This window comes from Perca flavescens, chromosome 8 (genome assembly GCF_004354835.1).
Source record: "Perca flavescens isolate YP-PL-M2 chromosome 8, PFLA_1.0, whole genome shotgun sequence".
NCBI lineage: Eukaryota > Metazoa > Chordata > Actinopteri > Perciformes > Percidae > Perca > Perca flavescens.
This window is the reverse complement of record NC_041338.1, coordinates 10,896,867-10,915,803: the sequence shown is the minus strand read 5'-3', so window position 1 is coordinate 10,915,803 and position 18,937 is coordinate 10,896,867. Positions and strand designations below refer to the sequence as shown.

The 18,937-nt window shown below is 40.9% G+C and overlaps 1 protein-coding gene across 2 annotated transcripts in view; it reads left to right on the top strand.

The window, feature by feature from the left end:
• far1 (fatty acyl CoA reductase 1) overlaps positions 1-18,937 on the top strand; it is a 34,800-nt gene that overhangs the window by 3,553 nt on the left and 12,310 nt on the right. For both annotated transcript variants that reach the window (XM_028585766.1, XM_028585765.1), the window contains exons 2-7: positions 6,708-6,804; positions 7,523-7,639; positions 11,182-11,357; positions 12,875-13,054; positions 15,970-16,147; positions 17,279-17,323. In XM_028585766.1, coding sequence (XP_028441567.1) covers positions 6,733-6,804; positions 7,523-7,639; positions 11,182-11,357; positions 12,875-13,054; positions 15,970-16,147; positions 17,279-17,323 — 768 coding nt within the window. In that variant the 5' untranslated portion in view covers positions 6,708-6,732. The remainder of the gene's footprint in view (positions 1-6,707; positions 6,805-7,522; positions 7,640-11,181; positions 11,358-12,874; positions 13,055-15,969; positions 16,148-17,278; positions 17,324-18,937) is intronic.

Sequence of the window (18,937 nt, the reverse complement as noted above, 5' to 3'; positions counted from 1 at the left end):
TCTAACACAATCAAACTGTGTTATGAAATAGAGCACAGGTACCATGTAGCATCTGGTCTAACGTTAACTTTTTTTCACCTTATTTTTTACAGGCAAGTCGTTAAGAACTGGTTCTTATTTAAAATGTCAGCCTGACAAATGGCAAAGCCACTTTAGGTTAAGGAAAAGTTTGCCTCCTAGGTCAAAGTTCTCCTTCCCACCAACGGGTCCTGTTTTCAGCTGGTACTTTCTGATGGGCCGGGCCACGGGTTTGAGTTTGAAGTAATGTTAAAATACAAACTGTTTGAAACCTTGAATTAAGTCCCATACTGTAGCCATATTGTCAAACTGCATCTTAATAATAAATTCAACACTTAATGTTGACACTAGATTTTCTCTTGTGCCTTTCCCTTGAGTACATTCAGAAGCTGCCTTCAGTTAGTTTGCAGCTTAGCTGTAGTCATGTGACAAGCATACAGCTGGAGCTGGCCACCTGGCAAAGGATGTGATGCAGCAAACTGTGAATCTGCAGCATTAGCCTGAGCATGTGTCCTGCTGAAGGCATTATCAAACTGTTCTTCTACGTACTGTATTTATTCTTACTCTTCGGTAACCTTTTTTTTTTTTTTTTTTTTACACATTAACTCCTAACACATTTTTCAATATAGGGACTTCATTCAAACATCAAAACACTTTACACAAATTCATACATTTTCATTAGGGATGTGCCGAAAACACACCAAATATTGGGCTTTTTGACAGGGTTTGGTTTCTGCCGAACCTTTAGAAATTTTCCACTGAACCCTATTCTGCTGCTGCTACTCATTAGCTAACGTTAGCTTTCTAATTTCACCCACCCAACATGCCTTCTGTAGTGGAGTGGCTTCCAAATGATGACCAAAAACGCTGGTCTTTTACTGTGAACAGTTACTGTTCAATATGTTGCAGTTTTACACACAATAAAGTGAACAACTTAAGCTTGACGGACATGTTTTGCATCTAGTGTCTCACGTTCATCGCTGTAAGCTAGCAAGAGTACACAACAGACAACTTCCGTGTAGGCTAATTAAAAATAAAAGCACTTCCTGTGATGGTTCGCAGTAAAACTAAATTACTCTTAAACAAATAAGGTTGTGTACCTTTTCACATACCAGCTGTAAATAAAGTACTGTAAATAGTGAGTTTTAATCACACTATAATTTGCCATTTCCTTTAGACTGTTTTAGGGATGGGCATGATTAATCGACGATTGATAATTAAGAATTTTGTCTGACGTTAATTTGTCATGGATTAAACTAATACTGGTTGCGTTGCGTAGTGAGTCTTGAAGCAATTTAATTAATTTCAGTGTGGCAGTTTTTTTTTAATTATTTTTTTTTTATATAAAACGACTTAGTTCACTGCAAACACTGAGATGCCGTGTATAAGTACAACACGGCCACGACTCAAATGATGTAGCCTACCACTTAAAGTGCATCCGAGCCTGTTAATGTCGGTCGCGGCCGCGGTGCACCCTGCTCTGTCTCAACCTAGCATAAACTCGGCATTAGCATGGAGGAGTTGCGATGCACAACGAGCAAAGAAAATTACCCAAGGGACCTGCAAGTTCATTGAGATGGATAATGGAACCAGCATATCGCATTTCGTCAAGACGTACCGTCACCAGACTGGTAGAAACTCACTACGAAGAACGGAATAAGGTTCCCCGGGCTGGCCCAGTTAGCGCGGAGGTACCTGTGCATCCCGGCAACACGACTGTTTTCGGCGGCTGGACTGACAATCACCAGGTAGCGGTTGCGTGTCACCCAAGATCATGTCAACATGCTTACCTTTCTCAACACACATCAGTAGACTGGTGCAGAAGTTGTATCTGAGTTATTTTTTATTAGGCTTTGTCCCGTGCCTTGGATAGTATTGAGTTATATTCTGTTTAAGAACGCTGGCTCGCAGCTACAGGTTCTGCTGCTTCAGAGCGCTGCACCGCAGCGCATATCTATGATCTATATCTATAACCTCCAGTTTAACTGCCACAAGTTGTTCTTCTTGTAATTAAGATCTCATCGATGAAAAACATGCTGTATTTTCATTGCATTTTTAATTTAGAAAAAGTTAAATGAATTTTAATATAAAAATATTAATGATTAATCGATAGTCGATTGTTAATTCTCCCGACGATCGACAAAGAAAAAAAGTAATCGAATGCCGATCCCTAGGCTGTTTTAAACTAAACATGAATTTCTTAAGTGCTTTAAACAAACCTTTCACAACACTGTCATCATTAGCGACTAATCTAATCTGCCAATAGCGATGTGCTTTCCTACGATGTGAAAAGAGCGTGTGAATGTGATTTAACGTTAAGTTCAATGTTATAGTTACATTTAACTATTTTAGAGGCTGTGGACGTTGTTTACTTCATTAATGTGTTTACTGTGTTAATGGACGGAGGATGGGAGTGGTATTCGGTTTTGGATTTGGCAAAATCTTAACCAGTGGATTCGGTATTCGGCCCAAACCCAAATCATCAGTAATGTGGATATAATTGAGTGGATAAAGGTTACACAAACCGTTACAACAGTCTGGTCAGTTCAGAAAATGACATCACTTTACTGTAATGCAGCCTTTACAACCAGGAAAAGAAACACTTATGCCATATTACGATATCCAAAATCTAAGACGATATCTAGTCTTGTATCACAATATCAATATAATATTGATATGTTGCCTAATTGGAGGTCAAAATGTTCCCTGTAGGCCAAAAGAAAAAGAACGGGGTTGGCTTCAGGAAAAGAACTGGGTCGGGTTTATGAAAAGAAAAAACCGATTGTTTTCCTGCATTATGAAAAGAAGAAAGCGAGGAAAGGCCACTTTTTGTTTGCATTTCTTTTTAGGGCGGGTAGCGCAAGCTGTAGTTCCAACGAGACAACCTGTAGGGGCACCGAAGCGGGAAAAGTTGCATAGTGTTGCTTTAACTGTGAACCTTGCCATCCAATAAGAAGTGATTGGATCACACTATTTATATGCCCAAAGTATGCATAATTCTGCAGACTAGGGCTGCGGTCGAATAGTCAAATTTGCTTAGGAAGGTTCCTAACTGAGTGAAATGATCCGGAAGTAATTAAGTGGCTGCCGTTCGAATTGTCAAAGTGATACGGAAAGGTACTTAAATGCTTCCTTTGTTACCTCCTTTAGCATAGGATACACTGGACCATCCTTTACGAAAGGAAAGGAGACAACACTGTCCCACAAGTCCTTGCGGCAGCAAAATTTAAAGCGGCGCATCAAGATGTGCAGTAGTTAATAATTCTGTACGCACCGTGAGTGCATTATTTTCTGTGACCTATTAACACATCTAATAATTATGATGATAATGTACTTTTATAGCACCAACGCATAAAATTACAGCAAGCATGCGTACAGAACTGAATGAATGGATCGCTGAATCCAAAGTTACACAGCGCACCGGACATTGGTTTATTTTCTGCAGGAAATTCATTTTCTAGTTCACTGATGCTATTAACTTTATTTGACTTTGTTTTCAGACTGGTAATGACTTGAGGCATTTTGCTTTCAACATTGTGTTGGCTAAGCTCTTCACACAAGCTGACAAGTTGAAATCTGAGCTTTTATCAAGCTATTTGTTCTCAAAATCACAAGAAGGAAGGCCTAAATGAAATCTTAACCCCTAGCTTCCAACCTCCAATTTTTTATTTGAAGCACAGTTAAAGGTATAGTGGAGGATTTTCTTTTTCCGGTGGATCATCAAGACTATTGGTCCTCCTAGTTGTCAATCATTCTGGTGATAGGTTTACGTAAGCCGTCGTACCTGCATGTCCCTAGCTTTCAGGTGTATGTGTGGTGAGCTTGAGCTACGTTTTCAGCCATTCATTGAAGCTTTTGGGAGAATATTTCACACGCTGGCGTGCGCTAAAAGCACAGGTTGGGCTTCCCACTGATGCCTCAGTCATGAAGTTTCTACTACACAGGTAAAGTTTGGCATGCTATTTGGAGAAATCCATTTAAAATCACTGCTAGTAAAAGTTGATGTAAGCTATGATTAGCGATGCTAGCCCTGGCACAAGTCACGCACCGCGCACACACGGTAAACATCTCAATTTGTGAAAAAGTGCAAATCTTCTTTTGGAAAGTAGGCTTGTATGAGCCATGCCGACAGCAACTTGTAAACCGTGCACTCTCGTGCACACGTTTAATAGGCGTTCCCTCTCGGGAGCAGGCAGAGTGTTGCACATGTGCATTTTTTCAAAAAGTACAGAGGGCGGTTCTTTTCTAAAACTTGAACGCTGTAAAGTATGCATGCAGTAATAAATTGTCATGGTTTTGGAATCGATACCAAACATGGTTTTAGCTTTATCTACTTAAAAAAAAAAGAAAATCCTTTCAACACTATCTCACAAGAACAGTCTTGTCAAGAGTTGCCTGTGCAGTACGACATGATTTCTTCATAAAGAATCGTATCAATCTATAAGTGTTGCTGCAGTCACTGTCTTGTTCACGATTTATCTGCACCTGCTCACAGAAGTTAAATATTCCTGTTGTATTTTAAACCTACAAAAAACATTGTTATGCATGTCATTCAGGAGATTAAAGGACTATCATTATATTATATTGGCTTAAATTTAAATGTTGTGGCATGTTTTATCACTTCTACTGCAGTTTGTTCTTAAAAGCTAGAATGAGTTTATAGTGAAGTTTCTATAATCTACTTTTTCTTTTTTCTGTAACTGCGTTGTTAAAAGGTTGATATTGAATGTGTTAAACAGTATTAAATTGTGGTGGTGAGCTAGTACTTTAATAGCAGACTTGGGTTTGACATTGTTTGGATAAGTATTGTATAATCAAACAACGGCTGGTAAAAAGAATCCCATAGTTGATGATTAGATAAGTTTTATCTCCTTAATGGCGGTTATCAGCTCCAGTTGTTTAGCTTAAACCAACAATCTGACTGATAAGGCCACCTGCAGTAGTGCATAAAGTAGGGCTGGGCGATATGGTTGAAAACTGTATCACGATATAAGTTTTTCATATCGGTCGATATCGATAATTATTGATATTTTTTATGACCTATTTAAAATAAGGACCAGGAGAAAAATATATTAAATTTAAACATTTTTATTTTAAACTTAACCCTGCTCTGATTATAATCCCCTCAGTTATAAAAGCAGAAATGTCAACACAACCATGGAAAACACTCAAATAATTCAAATGTAAACGGGTCTAAAATTACAATGAACACTTAACAATTATCTCTTAACATTAAGGTGCAAAATTAAAGAATAAGTAAGAAATGCTTAATAAACTGTCATAAAATAGTGCAAAGTGTTAGCTAAATATAAGAAACCTGAGAAGGAACTATTTTCTGCAGGTTTAGTGCTAGGTTGGTAACCTGGCTTCTGGACAGTGCTCAGCATGTCTGCCTCCGTTATTTCTTTGTAGCGTTTAGTAAGGCACTGACTCTCCATGGTGGTCTGCTGCTTGTGCCGTGTTGCAGCTGCAGATGTTGTTGGACGTTGATGGCGAATACGGCTGTGCTCCAAAGTGTGTGAGCGGCTAAAGTGGTAAAACAAGTTTGTGGTCGTACCAGTGTTGGTGGGGACGACGGTCTGGCGACATTGGTCTGACTACGGTCAGACTTATAAAATCCCCAAAACTGCCATACTGACTTTTCCTGTTTTATACTGTCTATGGTTTTATCAACGATTTCCTCGCCGCTGCGGCACTCACTTTCCACTCCCGCCCGGTTCTGTTATTGAAGAACACGAGACAGCGATGTGGCGCAACCAAACTTGATACTGTTACATGATTGGCTGTTAGAATGTCACTCCCCACGTTGCTAGGTTGCCAGAGAGTGAGGGCCTTTGTTCATGCAACCAAACTTGATTCACAACCTCTGGTTTCTTCTGATGAAGAAAAACAAGTTATCGAACGTTTTATCGACCGCATTTTCTATTGATATTGATTGTGTCTATCGCGATACATATCGTTATCGTTTTATCGCCCAGCCCTAGCATAAAGTCAACCCATTACATTATGATCTCTTTTTCAACTGTAATGTTTGCCACACATTTGGGACTAGAAAGACTTAGTCAATCAACAAATTAATCTGCAATATGTGTCTGCTTAATTTATAAAAAACCTTAGTTGCAGCCCTTTTTGGGACAAATGTACATTTCTGTCAGTATACTTCCAAAGTTTTCAACATTTTATGGATATTAATGATTAACCGTTAACTGATAAGAATTTTGACCGTATCCGTAAAACTTATTGAACATTTTTCGCATGTTAAAAGAAACAAACCCTTTTTCTTTTTTTGCTCGATTTGTGGCATCAGTGGCCTGGCAATAAGCACAGACTACAACTGTTACCAGATTGGCACAGAATAAATCCTGATTAGCGCTTAGAAGTCGGTCATTACTTCTCGTACTTTTCCTGAAATCGGTCCTGTGAAAGTATGACAAGTATGATCACAGAGGGCTGCATCGTACTGTAAAAAAATCATAAACTGACTTATTCAAGTTTGCTGTTTTGTGTGTTCCGGACGAATGAGGCTAAAGTCTGTAAAAGACTTTACTTCCTTCCAAGCTACAATTCTGACTTCCTTTTTCAACTTTATTTAGGTTCAGATGGGAAATGCCTCATGGAGCAAGGGCACACTTTAAGTTTGTCTCCCAATTGTAATCCTCCCTTGCTTTGTTTTGTTTTTTTCTCTGCAGGTGGAGTGGTGTTGAGGAGCTCATCATGGTGAACATCCCAGAATACTATGCAGGGAAAACGGTGCTGATCACTGGAGCAACAGGCTTCATGGGCAAGGTACAGTAGTACTTTGAATATGCAAGTATCCAATGGCATTGACATGACTGAACCCAACCATGTGGGCTACCGGGTGAGATGAGAGGGAACCTGTCTGTAAATCCTTCAAGTTCATTCTTTTCACTCCAACATAACAGAGGGAGACGCAAGCAAATAAGTTGCATACTGTACTTCTTGCTGCTTTATTTGTGCACAAGTTTATGCTAACTTAAGGGTCTTATTAGTGCCATTTTTAGTCCATATTTCACAGTTAGTAACTAAACGTGTAGATTTCAGGTCTGTTAACTTTCCACACCATGAAGCAGGAAGAATGAAAACCAGTCAAATGACAATTTGACAATTATTTTATGCTGAATTGGGGCTATTGTGCTGTGAAGGCATGGGTAATAAAAACCTGTTTTCACCTGGTATTATAATAAATCCTATCTGAGTCATCCAATCACAAGTGGACAGCTGTTAAGTACATGTCTTTACACCTGGCAGTAGATATGGCCATCCTTTCCCAGCCTTATTCTGCCAAACAGAAGCCATTGTTTTTCATTTATTCGAGACTGTTCAGACTTTGTGGAGGAAGAAGCATTCGTGATACCACACCTTAGTTTACTTCTCTTTTCTTCTGCAATGGACAAAAAGAGGCAACAAGTGGTGTGCAGTACCTAGCATCAACTTAACTTTCCAAAGAGGAAAATATGATTTTCTTACTTGCTCATCATTAAAGGTGCTGCTGGAGAAGCTGCTGAGGTCCTGTCCAGGAGTCAAAAGTGTTTATGTGATGGTCAGGTCGAAAGCTGGTCACAGCCCCCAGGCCCGCATTGCTGACGTGATCAACTGTAAGGTGAGTAGAGAGCTAAGAGATGGGGTGGCACCATCTGATGGGTGTTTTGAAGGAGGTAAAGGATTACGTGAGGGTGAAGTCGGTTGGTACCAGCTATGCGCGAGTTGTTAGTTTGACCATAATAAAGTTTAACTTGGTAAAAACAGGTTGCACAACACAAGCTGGTTGTTGTAACATGGAGTTAAAATGCCACTAAAAATGTGCACCTCCCCCGAGCAGATATATGTAATTTGGTTGTCCGTCGGAGGAAAATTCTCTTCAGTATTTTCTCTGAGAGCACATTTTCAGTGACTGACTACATCCTTTGTGATGACACTGTCAGTGTTTTGTGTACGCTTGCATTGTTGCTGTCTGCCAAACACAAATGTCCTTACTTTTTGTGCTAAGTTTATATAATATATAAATAACAAATAAAAATAAATATAGCCTTGCAGTATAAAGCTATTTCTCAAAACACACACAGGCCTATTGTACGTCAATGGTTTTTCTTCGCAAACGGAAGCATTTCTGCTTTGTCACCAGATAAGTCTGTTTCTTCTCTCATCTGCCACATGTCCAGCCAGGCTAAACAAGTGCTCACTGTTTGAACGTCAACAGTAACGTTGCTTGAAAACGGGTTGTTGTTGTTGCGTTTTTTTTTTTTTTTTTTTTTTTTTAAAAGCAAGTTTGCTTTGTCATTGTGCATAAATATGAACAATAGCCTACCGTTGCTGTCAACGGGCTTATCTGCTAACGTTAGCTACCGACGGTTACCTCGGAGTACCTCGGTAATCCAGCAAATAGACTGTACTCTGGGTGCCGTTACTTGAAAAGATGATTTAACGTCACCGCTACATTTTACATGTAGTTTAGCAACACAACTAAACGCTGAGGGAAGATTACTACGTTTTTAATGTTGGTTTTGACTGGTATGCATCCCCACTAACCTGGAATGCGTTTTTAAACCGTAACGTAAATACAGTGTGGCGGGGGAACATAATGTTCGCTAACGTTAGCAGTCGCCGGTCATTGACGATCAAGTGAAAAACGGCCAATTCCGGTCACCAGCCAGTCAATCTGTGCATCTCTACTGAAAACTATACACAGGTTTCCTGTTTACAAACATTACAGGGTGCGTGCGCATACCGGAGGCAGAAAGCCAGATTGGTAAACTGGTAAGCTACTGCGACGATCAAGTGAAAAACGGCCAATTCCGGTCACCAGCCAGTCAATCTGTGCATCTCTACTGAAAACTATACACAGGTTTCCTGTTTACAAACATTACAGGGTGCGTGCGCATACCGGAGGCAGAAAGCCAGATTGGTAAACTGGTAAGCTACTGCAACAACCTTAAGTATTGAAGCGTTCCTTATTGTTTATATATAAATAAAATGTGATTTTTAGTTGGATCGGTTTGTCTGTCTTTTAATTTTGCAGTGTTACTGTGATATATATGTATGGCTAGAATTATAATTTTAAGCTAATGTAATAGCCTATATATCTATGGTAATAGCCAATGTTAGCAGCAGGGATACCCCTGAGTGTACCACTATGGTTGGTTTATGCCTTAAAATAATGGCCAGGATTTTCGGGAAAGGGTACGATAGGTGTCTCAATTTCAAAACATCACTACAGGTCGACTGTTTTTAGCAGCAGAGGTTTATTGTGGGCGAGAGGACGACAACACCGTTGTGATTAGGTCGCCAAAACTGTACTGCCACGGTCTCTGCAACGTTAGCTAATGTCCGCTAGCATACCGTACGTGTAGGCTAACTATAGCCAGTTAGCTTTGTGTGTAACATAACAAAAACCCACCCATCTCGTAGGAGCGAAGCTTAATATTTCATTCAATAAAATTTTGGTACAAAAGGAGCACTAACGCCACAGGTCTTACGTTGACAACGTGGACGCACATATAGGAAACTCTGAAGGCAGTCGTAATATTTACCTAGCTGGCTGGGCTAACGCTGTTCTGCGCTAACGTTAGCAAAACATCGGCGTAGCTTTAGCTACCAGTCGAAACTTGTTTTGAGTCCGGACTTGAGTATTACAGTCCTGACAGGTAGATATCACTTAGCTGAACAACTGAACAAGCTGCAACTTTTCTGATTGATACAATGGGAGCCTGACTCTTGCATATGACCCCAATCTTCCCTTCTTATGGCTTGAAGCCATAACCTCTGCCGGTGTTTGTACAATTAACCACGCAACAACTCCTTGGCATTTTGACTTACACTATGCTACTACTACTAGCTACACAAAACACGTCTTCTTTCTGCCCCCCGGTTGCGTGCGCAGGCAGTGATGACGTTGCAGAGGAATCCATGTATGCTTGATTTTTTTATTTTTTTTTATTTATTTTTTATAAATGGTGTCGTCATAGCTATTTGTTTAGGAAAGCAGACTTCGGAGTACTTTATTTATTTATTTTTTTTTTTTTTAAAAGTAATCATTAATTCTAGCTCAAAGTTTTTCCCCTGTAAATCGGTATCAAAAAGCCCATATTGGTCGGGCCTTAATTAGCTTGTTCACATGTGAATTAGTGTTGACTTTACATTTTGAAACTTACTAGGGTTGGGCGACGTCTCCTAAATTGCCAGTTGACGAGGTTTGTTTTAAAAACATCGTGATGGACGATATCATCTTCGTTGGGGAGGGGGCGCGGAGCATTTTTTATTTTACTACATCTCTTTACATAAATATTTTGTTCTACTACTATGGGCTAACCGTTCGATCAGACATAAATTTCAATGCCCTCTGTAAATGGACAGTATTACATGGCTATGCTGCCGCCTTCTGGTAGGGGCAGTAATTACAATTTGACCTACTTTAACGGCGCCGTTAAGTCTAGACTCAATCAGATGTCCATGATCTGCGACGACAGTACAGTGGAACGTTTGCCTTCAACAGAGAGACGGTAATTAACCTAATAAACCATTATTGCTGAGATTAAACTACATTCTCCATTATATTTGCACTGAATAACTCATTCACTAAACAAACATAACTCTTACAGCACAGATGAACAGATGCGTAATATTGGCTCACACATAAAATAGCACCCTCGTGAATTAGTCTACTGTTGCTAACTCATAAATCCTGCATAACATCGTCCTGTACCTACAGGACATCAGACTAACTTATTGATGCACAGCAGTGTCCGTAAACTTAGTCCAATGAGGGGAGAAAGGAAAGTGTGACAGTGTTCCACGTTAATGGTGGCTATCCGTTGTGATGTTGGCCAGCCATCACGATATCGTCCATCGGCACAACCCTAAAACTTATAATCCGCTGGTGCAACTGGCTGCTGTAAATTGGCATTGCTTGCATCATCAGTTTCTAGTTTAATGTAGAGAGCTTGCCGGATGATTAGATGAAAAGTAGGGCATTCTCCCATCAGCCATGCACCACTGACACGAAGTAGTAAGGAAATGGCTTTTCTTTGAAAATATATTCCGCTGCACACTTAATTGTACAATGATTTATACTTTACAATTATAATTGTACATAACTGTTTACTATGTACTGTAACTTGGACATTTTGACGTCTTTTCCCCACTCAGTTGTTTGAGAGATTGCAAGACGAACAACCAGGCTTTGCAGAGAAGATCATAGCAGTGAACAGTGACCTTACACAGCCAGAGCTGGATCTGAGTAAAGAGGATCAGAGCATCCTGGCTGACAACATTAACATTGTTTTCCACTGTGCCGCCACCATCCGCTTTAATGAACCACTCAAGTGAGTTGTTCAATTTCTTGCTCTAAATTTTTTCATGATTTCTTTTGAGAATATGTACAATGCCTATTTCTCTCTAACTGCACTTTAACAGGGCTCGACAGTAACTGTTGCCCTTGTCAACCAGATGAGTCAAATGGGAACCGTTTCATGGCCTCTGGTTGCCCCCTTTGGCAACCACCTGTTCAATATTTGTTTTTCACAAATCAAAACTGGAAATCTTATTTCAAAAGAAGTCAATATTTTATTTGGTTGTCTCCGTAAAGTTTAAACACTACGTTCATGTGCAACACATTTCTTGCCGTTCTGTTCACGGTAACGGCGCATGTTAAAATCTGATGCTAATATGGCACCGGTGCCCCCTATCTACTGGACGGAATAGCGACGGGGATTTCGGTGCCTCATTACGGTTACGGTTACTACTTAAATGTCTGCTCTGCTTTCTGATGCTCCAAAACAGATGTTGGAGGCAAAAGAAGCATCGCTGCATGTCAAGCTAGTAAACGCTAATAACATGTTACACTTGGCAGCAGGTAACGTTAGCCTGTTGTTAGCTACAGTAGTAACTGGATTAAACCGTTTAAAATGCTGACAGCTAAACGGTGTAAAAGTGACTGTATTTCACTGTAGAGGATTCAAACAGCGGGATGTACAACAGTCGCTAAAGCTATGAGCTAAAAGACACAAACTAGCACTGGTCACGGCTGTTGTCGGAAAAACACCGACACGAATACAGGTTGTGTTAACTTAAATCTGATCCGAATATTTATCCGATCCGTGACTCAAAACCGTGATCCAAACCGTGAGTTTTGTGATCCGTTGCACAACTATTTGAGAGGGATGTGAAATTATAATGCAAGCCATTCTCTCATTGTTTCATTATTAAAATTAATTGCTCCAAATATAGGCCGTTTAAAACATGGCAACCTTATTGTCAATTTCGGCAACCAAAAGCTGATGCCTGGTTGCCAAGCCTGGCAACCACTGTAAAAAGTTAGCGTTGAGGCCTGTTTAAGTTAACCATGTTTATCAATGTGTTTTGTTCCTGATCTTGTTAATTGGAAAATAGTTATGGTCTGTTGTGTTTTACTCCATCAAATGAATGATTAGCGGGCAGGAGACTGTAATTTATGGGTATTGCCCATTTATGGCTTTTCATCATTAAACAGTTACACAATGTACCTTTTTATAAATGAGTTTCCATGTATAACAAACAAGATCATAATCAGTAAGCTTAAGCTTCTGGTAGATGTTTTTTTCACTTTGAACAGAGCCAGGCTAGCAGTTTCTCCCAGTTTCCAGTCTTTATGCTAGGCTAACCAAATCCTAGCTCGAGACATTAGATTGGTATTCATATTATCTCACAGGTTTTGACCTCACTTGGACGCCAAAACATTCAGTTTTTAGTCCCCTATTGCTAATACATATAACTGAAGAATAAAAATGTTCACACTGTATTTGGTCAGTTCATTTCATCCACTGAATAGGTCAAACTTTATTGACTTCCTTTTTCTCCTCAGAGATGCAATGCAGCTGAATGTCCTGGCCACCCAGAAGATGTTGGCACTGGCCCACAGGATGAAGCACCTGGAGGTCTTCCTTCACGTTTCCACAGCCTATGCCAACTGTGATCGAGAGCTCATTGAGGAAATTGTATACCCTCCCCCCGTAGACTACCGCAGACTCATCGATTCTCTGGAGTAAGTTGATCAGCACCTTTTCCAACAAATGGCTTTTGCACAATCAACTGTTGTGGTGATGGTTGTTTTGGATTGCCTCGTTTATGTATACAGATGTGTGGATGGTATTTTTGGCATTAGTATACAGTAACATGGGAATATTGTTGAGGTTTTTAAGAGGATGCTTAATTTCTTTGGCTTGCTAGATGCATGAAAAGCAAGTAGGAATGTATTAAGATTGTCAGTGATACACTGAGCCTGCTAGCTTAGCCATGGCCTTAGAGTAAACGGCTGCTTAATAGCACTTATGTTGTAGAAGCGGAGTTGGATTAGTAAAACAGCAGAAGCCTACAGAGTGAGTAGATATTAGTGGATGATTCTGAGGGATTTTATACATAGTAGCGTCCAGCTTTTTAGGGAACTTTGATAGAGGTTTGCAGAGACAACATCCTGGGTTTGTCTGTTGGATTTTAAAGGTCCCATGGCATGAAAATTTCACTTTATGAGGTTGTTTAACATTGAGTTCCCCCAGCCTGCCTATGGTCCCCCAGTGGCTAGAAATGGCGATAGGTGTAAACCGAGCCCTGGGTAGCCTGCTCTGCCTTTTGAGAAAATGAAAGCTCAGATGGGCTGATCTGGAATCTTGCTCTTGCTCCCCTTTCTCTGCTTTGCTCGCCCAGAGAATTAGGCCTGCCCATTAGAGAGAGACATCATGGCTTTCAAATGAGCAAAGTGGCCGTTAGTCAAGGCCACACCCCCACCCTCCACCTTGCCCCCCCCTTGCCCCCCCCTCATCCTCAATAGCTACAGACACTGAAATGGGACATACTAAGGAAAGCTCATGTGGGACTGGCTCTAGTGGCTGTAATTCTGTAGCCTCGTGAGACCGTCCTGATCTCGCGAGCTCCAGTTTTCCACTCGCAGATCAGTCTGGCATCTTGAGGCAGAGAAAATTTGGAGCTGTTAGCCAAACAACCGGGCCAATCAGCGTTGGTTTTGAGGTGGGTTAGGTGGTGATAGACCGATGGTTTATCCAATCAGCTAACCAGTATTATCAGCCAGCGGTAGCCCTAATTCTGTTAGCCATTTCGCGAATGCTTTTTTTTTCTCTTGGATCCTTCTTTTGGAATATGGTCCGGGAACCTGAAATGGTGACTTTTATTCCTAAATTCTCGTTACACAAATGGCAAATATCCTTTACCGACATGTTGCTTGCATGCTGAGCTTACGAGCTATGCTTTGCCTGCAGCAGCAGGGGTGGGCTTGTGGTTGTATTTTCATACGCTTCGTTGATCTGATTGGTTGATTTGGCCCGTCTATCACCAACATAGGTGATAGACAGATGGTTCATCCAATCAAATAACCAGTATTCCGCCCCTTCCCAAAAGTTCTCCAACGGAAAGTTCCCAGATGGATATGCAGAGCAAATGCGAAGCAATCCATCTGGCGGAGTCAGGTTACTTTCTTGCAGGATTTCACTGAACATATCAGACAACGAGGGTGCATGCCCCTCATCTGGTGCAGAGACACTAGTCTTTTTTTTTTTTTCTGCGCTCTGATCTCCTGCGCTGGGCGCTGCTCTGTGCGCGCTCCGTCTCCATGCGGGTTCTCCACATCCATCACGGCCTGGATCATTTCTTGTGCGCCCTGCTTTATTTCCGCATCCAATTAATGGTCTTTGTAACGCGGATAAAGTACAGTCGCGATGAAGTGCAGAGGATCCAAATAGATCTCACTGAAACGTGTGCTGACAGACTCTAAGAGCCTACTTTCCATTGTTTTCACTCCGTGGTCCGTCTCAACCTCTTTGCTTAGGAGACGCTTTGCTACTTGCTTGCTTGCTACTGACACACGTGCAGGTTGCGGTTTCTGTTTGCGTCATCACAACATTTTCGGCCGTGTTGTTTCGGTTGGCCGAATATTCGGTGCAGTATAATGTCCAAGAAGAGTCTGTGGTTCAGTATCACAAATTGATGGAAATTCATGCTATCTATTTTTTGGGTTAAACTTTGCAATTCAGTTTTTTTTCTTGAAGGTTTCAGTTTACTAAAAATATTTGTCACTGCAGTTTACTAAAACCCTGCTGAAGGTAAATGGACAAACTCACCACTAGCTGGTAGAGCTACACGATTAATCATATACAAACACTGATGTAATGGAACAGTTTTCAAATTGCAAAAGCAATGCAAAACAATCTCACCAAGCATCCGGCCAAACATGCATACGTGACATATGCGTGTTAAGTGTAGATGAGAACTACTTGTTAAATGCCACGCAAGCTTTGATGCTCACACTACTGCGTGAAAATGGCAAGACTGGGTTTAAATGCAATCCACATATTTATATTACATTGTAGGAGTAGCGTAGCCCCTCTTAAATTAGCAAGTGGTAAAGGTACAGTGAAGGTTTTGGTTTGTCTATTAATACATGCTGCAGCTCCTCAAGACCCAAGTAAACTTCCTGTTAACATGCTTACGAGGCTTTGACATTTTGAGAGTGGTAGAGCCATAGTTGGTGAGCACTTCAGTTGTTTTTCATATATTAATGTTCACACCAGGTCTGTTCTCTGAATAGATTGGCAAGAAATGTTGTACAGATGCTCCTAGTTTCTAGAAGATAAATTCTAATGAGTTTGGTGATTCCCTGACCTTTTCTCTAGTGCCACCAGCAGGTCCAAGTTTTCACACCTGGAATATCAACATCTACTAAATGGATTTGCACACATGTTGTACAAATATTCATGCTGATGTTAGCATTTAGCTCAAAGCACCGCTGTGCTAAGTACAGCCACACAGAGCATTTGGCATGGATGTAAAATTTTAGTCTTCATTTCACAGGGTTGAAGACACATACTTTCTCTATTACTTTTGGTGGTTAAATGTAGCAAATATGAGACTTTTTTTATTTTATTTTTTTTTCTTCTTCTCTTTGTCCAGCTGGATGGATGAGGAGCTGGTGACTGCTCTGACACCCAAGCTGATCGGGAAGCGTCCCAACACCTACACCTACACCAAAGCCTTGGCTGAGTATATGGTGCAGCAGGAGGCTGGAGACCTCAACGTAGCCATTGTCAGGCCCTCCATAGTAGGAGCCAGCTGGAAAGAGCCCTTCCCAGTGAGTGATTTTAGGCTAGTAGTATGCATTGCTTTTTAAATTGTTCATGGCACCCAAGATTAATTGGTGTGACAGCTGGCAAGATCTCAACACCAATTACATTTCAGTTTTCTGAGAGAATCATTCAATTTTCAATCAAATCGATAGAAATACTTTTTTTATTTTGGCATTTGAAATCAAGAGCAGGAGCTGCGATTTCCCACAGTATATTTTTTTCTCTTACTACTTTGCATCTCTGACTGAAAAAGAAATGGACAGAGTAGCTAACCGGCTAATAGCATGCAGCTAAGACAGTAATGTTATCTTGCCGGTATCCTGCAGCTTGACTTTTCCAGACACCATAGCCGCTACAGGAGTCGGCGAAGAAAAAACTGAACTGAAGGAATTCTCCTGAAGTCACTGGTGTGGCAACATTTTGCCAACCCTGCGAATGAGTTATGTAAACATATGATGAAGAAAAAGCATGTGGGCTCCATGGTGCATTCATTTCACCTTAAACTAATTGTGCATTCAGTTGCACTTCGTTAATATTTTTTGGGGCATTTTAGGCCTTTATTTGTGACAGGACAGCTTACACATGAAAGGCGAAAGAGAAGGGGAATGACATGCAGCAAAGGGCCGCAGGTAGGAAACAAAACCCACGGGCACTGCGTCAAAGTCTAAGCCGCTGTATATGGGTGCGCTCTCTACCAGGTGAGCTACTGAGGCACCCGCGCTTTGTAAATTTTGAGAAATTCAAAACCCTTCTGCCATCTCATGGATCTTATTGTGGCATTGTTAACCCTGTTGAAGGGAAAAAAGTAAAATATAGCGTTTAGGGTTGCATCAATATGACCCCATGCACTGATGGTAAAAACATGTTAACGGATATAAAAATTGCTTGCTAAAGAAAAGCGAGCAGTTCCTTTATTTGAGTAACTATGACCAGCAAACTATGAACAATTGTTTATCAAAGTAATTTTGACATTTATTCCATTAGTTACTGGTCTGATGAAAATTCAAAAGCTGTCAAGTTATGATGTTCAAAGGTGATGGGCAAGAGTTATGCACAAGGGGAAACAAATGTCGATTAATGGACCCTATCATTTCAGTACTAATGTAATGCTCCTTTTCATCTGACTGCTCTTTCAGGGTTGGATTGACAACTACAATGGACCGAGTGGAATATTCATTGCAGTAAGTATTGACAAACTGTTTAGGTGGTCTACATTCAGTAATGAGAGCATGTCTGTTCTTTTTCTCTAATACTTTCTTCTTTGTCATCTATTTGACAAAAAGCTGCAACAGGAAAGTTTATGTACAAATGCAGTGGTTTTATTGGCCCAATTCTGAGACGTGTAATCTCCTGGAGCTTGAACTTCTTTAAATGATTGACCATTTACTTGAGATGCTCCATTGACACAATTTGTAGATAATAGGGACATAACAGTTCACAAACTTTCAGATTATACAGATTTTTATCAAAGCAAAGGCTTCTTTTACATAGAAATAAATGGGAATCTCATTTCTGATGCACCAACTAATCGATAAAATTGATTCTAGAAATGGTTGCCAACTATTTCATCAATTAGTTGGGTCTATATTATGACACAACACGATGCACGTTATACTCCAGTGTCTCTCCGACCTAATTTCAGATATTTACCATCGGTTTAATCTGTTGTCCTGGGCAGATCTGTGTGTTTTTATTTTTTAGATTAATTTTTTATTGTTACTAGCACCATTTATCATTCAGACATGCATAACAAATTCCACAATATGTGCCTGGTAATATCAGATGGTACACAGAACCGACAAACACAAATTGAACTAGAACTGCAAGCAGTTACGAACGGGGCCCAAGCCTCCTATGCCGCCCGCCTCCTACGCCGCCCGCCTCCGACGCCGCCAGCCTCCAACGCCGCCAGCCTCCGATGCCGGTCATCCGCGACGCCCCCGGGAGACGCGCCAGTCGCGCCCGAAGAAGCGCGAAGCTGCGCCGATGCGGGACTCGAAGCATTAAGTAGGGGGGGCACACGTCGGTGAATATCGAGAGGTTTGATGCACGAGGTCTGCGGTACTCTGCTTTTGAAAATGTAGTGGTTAACAGTTCGTCTCCATGCATGCACAGACTGCTTTTAACAATTCTCTACTATAAACAAACTTCTTAACCCCCCTGACCACAGGGGACAGCAGAGAGAAATGAGAGAGTGACTGAGAGGGTGGAGGTCCAAAAGTTATGGACGAAATTCGCCAAATTTGGTACAGCGCCTCAGAACGCCATGCCGAGCGAGCACCACAAATTTTGTGTTGATTGGCTTTTACTGTGGCAGAGATATTGCAATAGCAAATTTCCCATTGAAATGTATTGAGAAAATTGGCGGGAAAACAAATAAACGTTGCTTATAGCGCCCCCTAAAGGCCGATCTTCGCCAAATTTGGTACACAGTATCGTAGTGGAATGGTGAACAAGGATCTCAAGTCATTTGGTGATAACTTTAAATTTAACCGAGATATGATATGTGTGTCGTAGCTAACTAGGACAATTTGTTTGGTTGTCAAATTGGCATACTTCAACGTAGCAAAACGATTTCCATAACTTTTTGTCAGGTCCATCTGGAGATGCTAACTACCAGGTTTCGTGCAGATCGGTCGAACGGCCTAGGACGAGTTCGCGAAAGTTGGTTTTGCGTTGTGCGATACTGCGAAAAAACGTTTGCGCGGAAATGGGCGGGGCCTATATCAGGCAATTCAGCTTGATTCAAGGAACACGTGGATGTAAGAATTTCGAATGTGTGATGTGTATTGTGG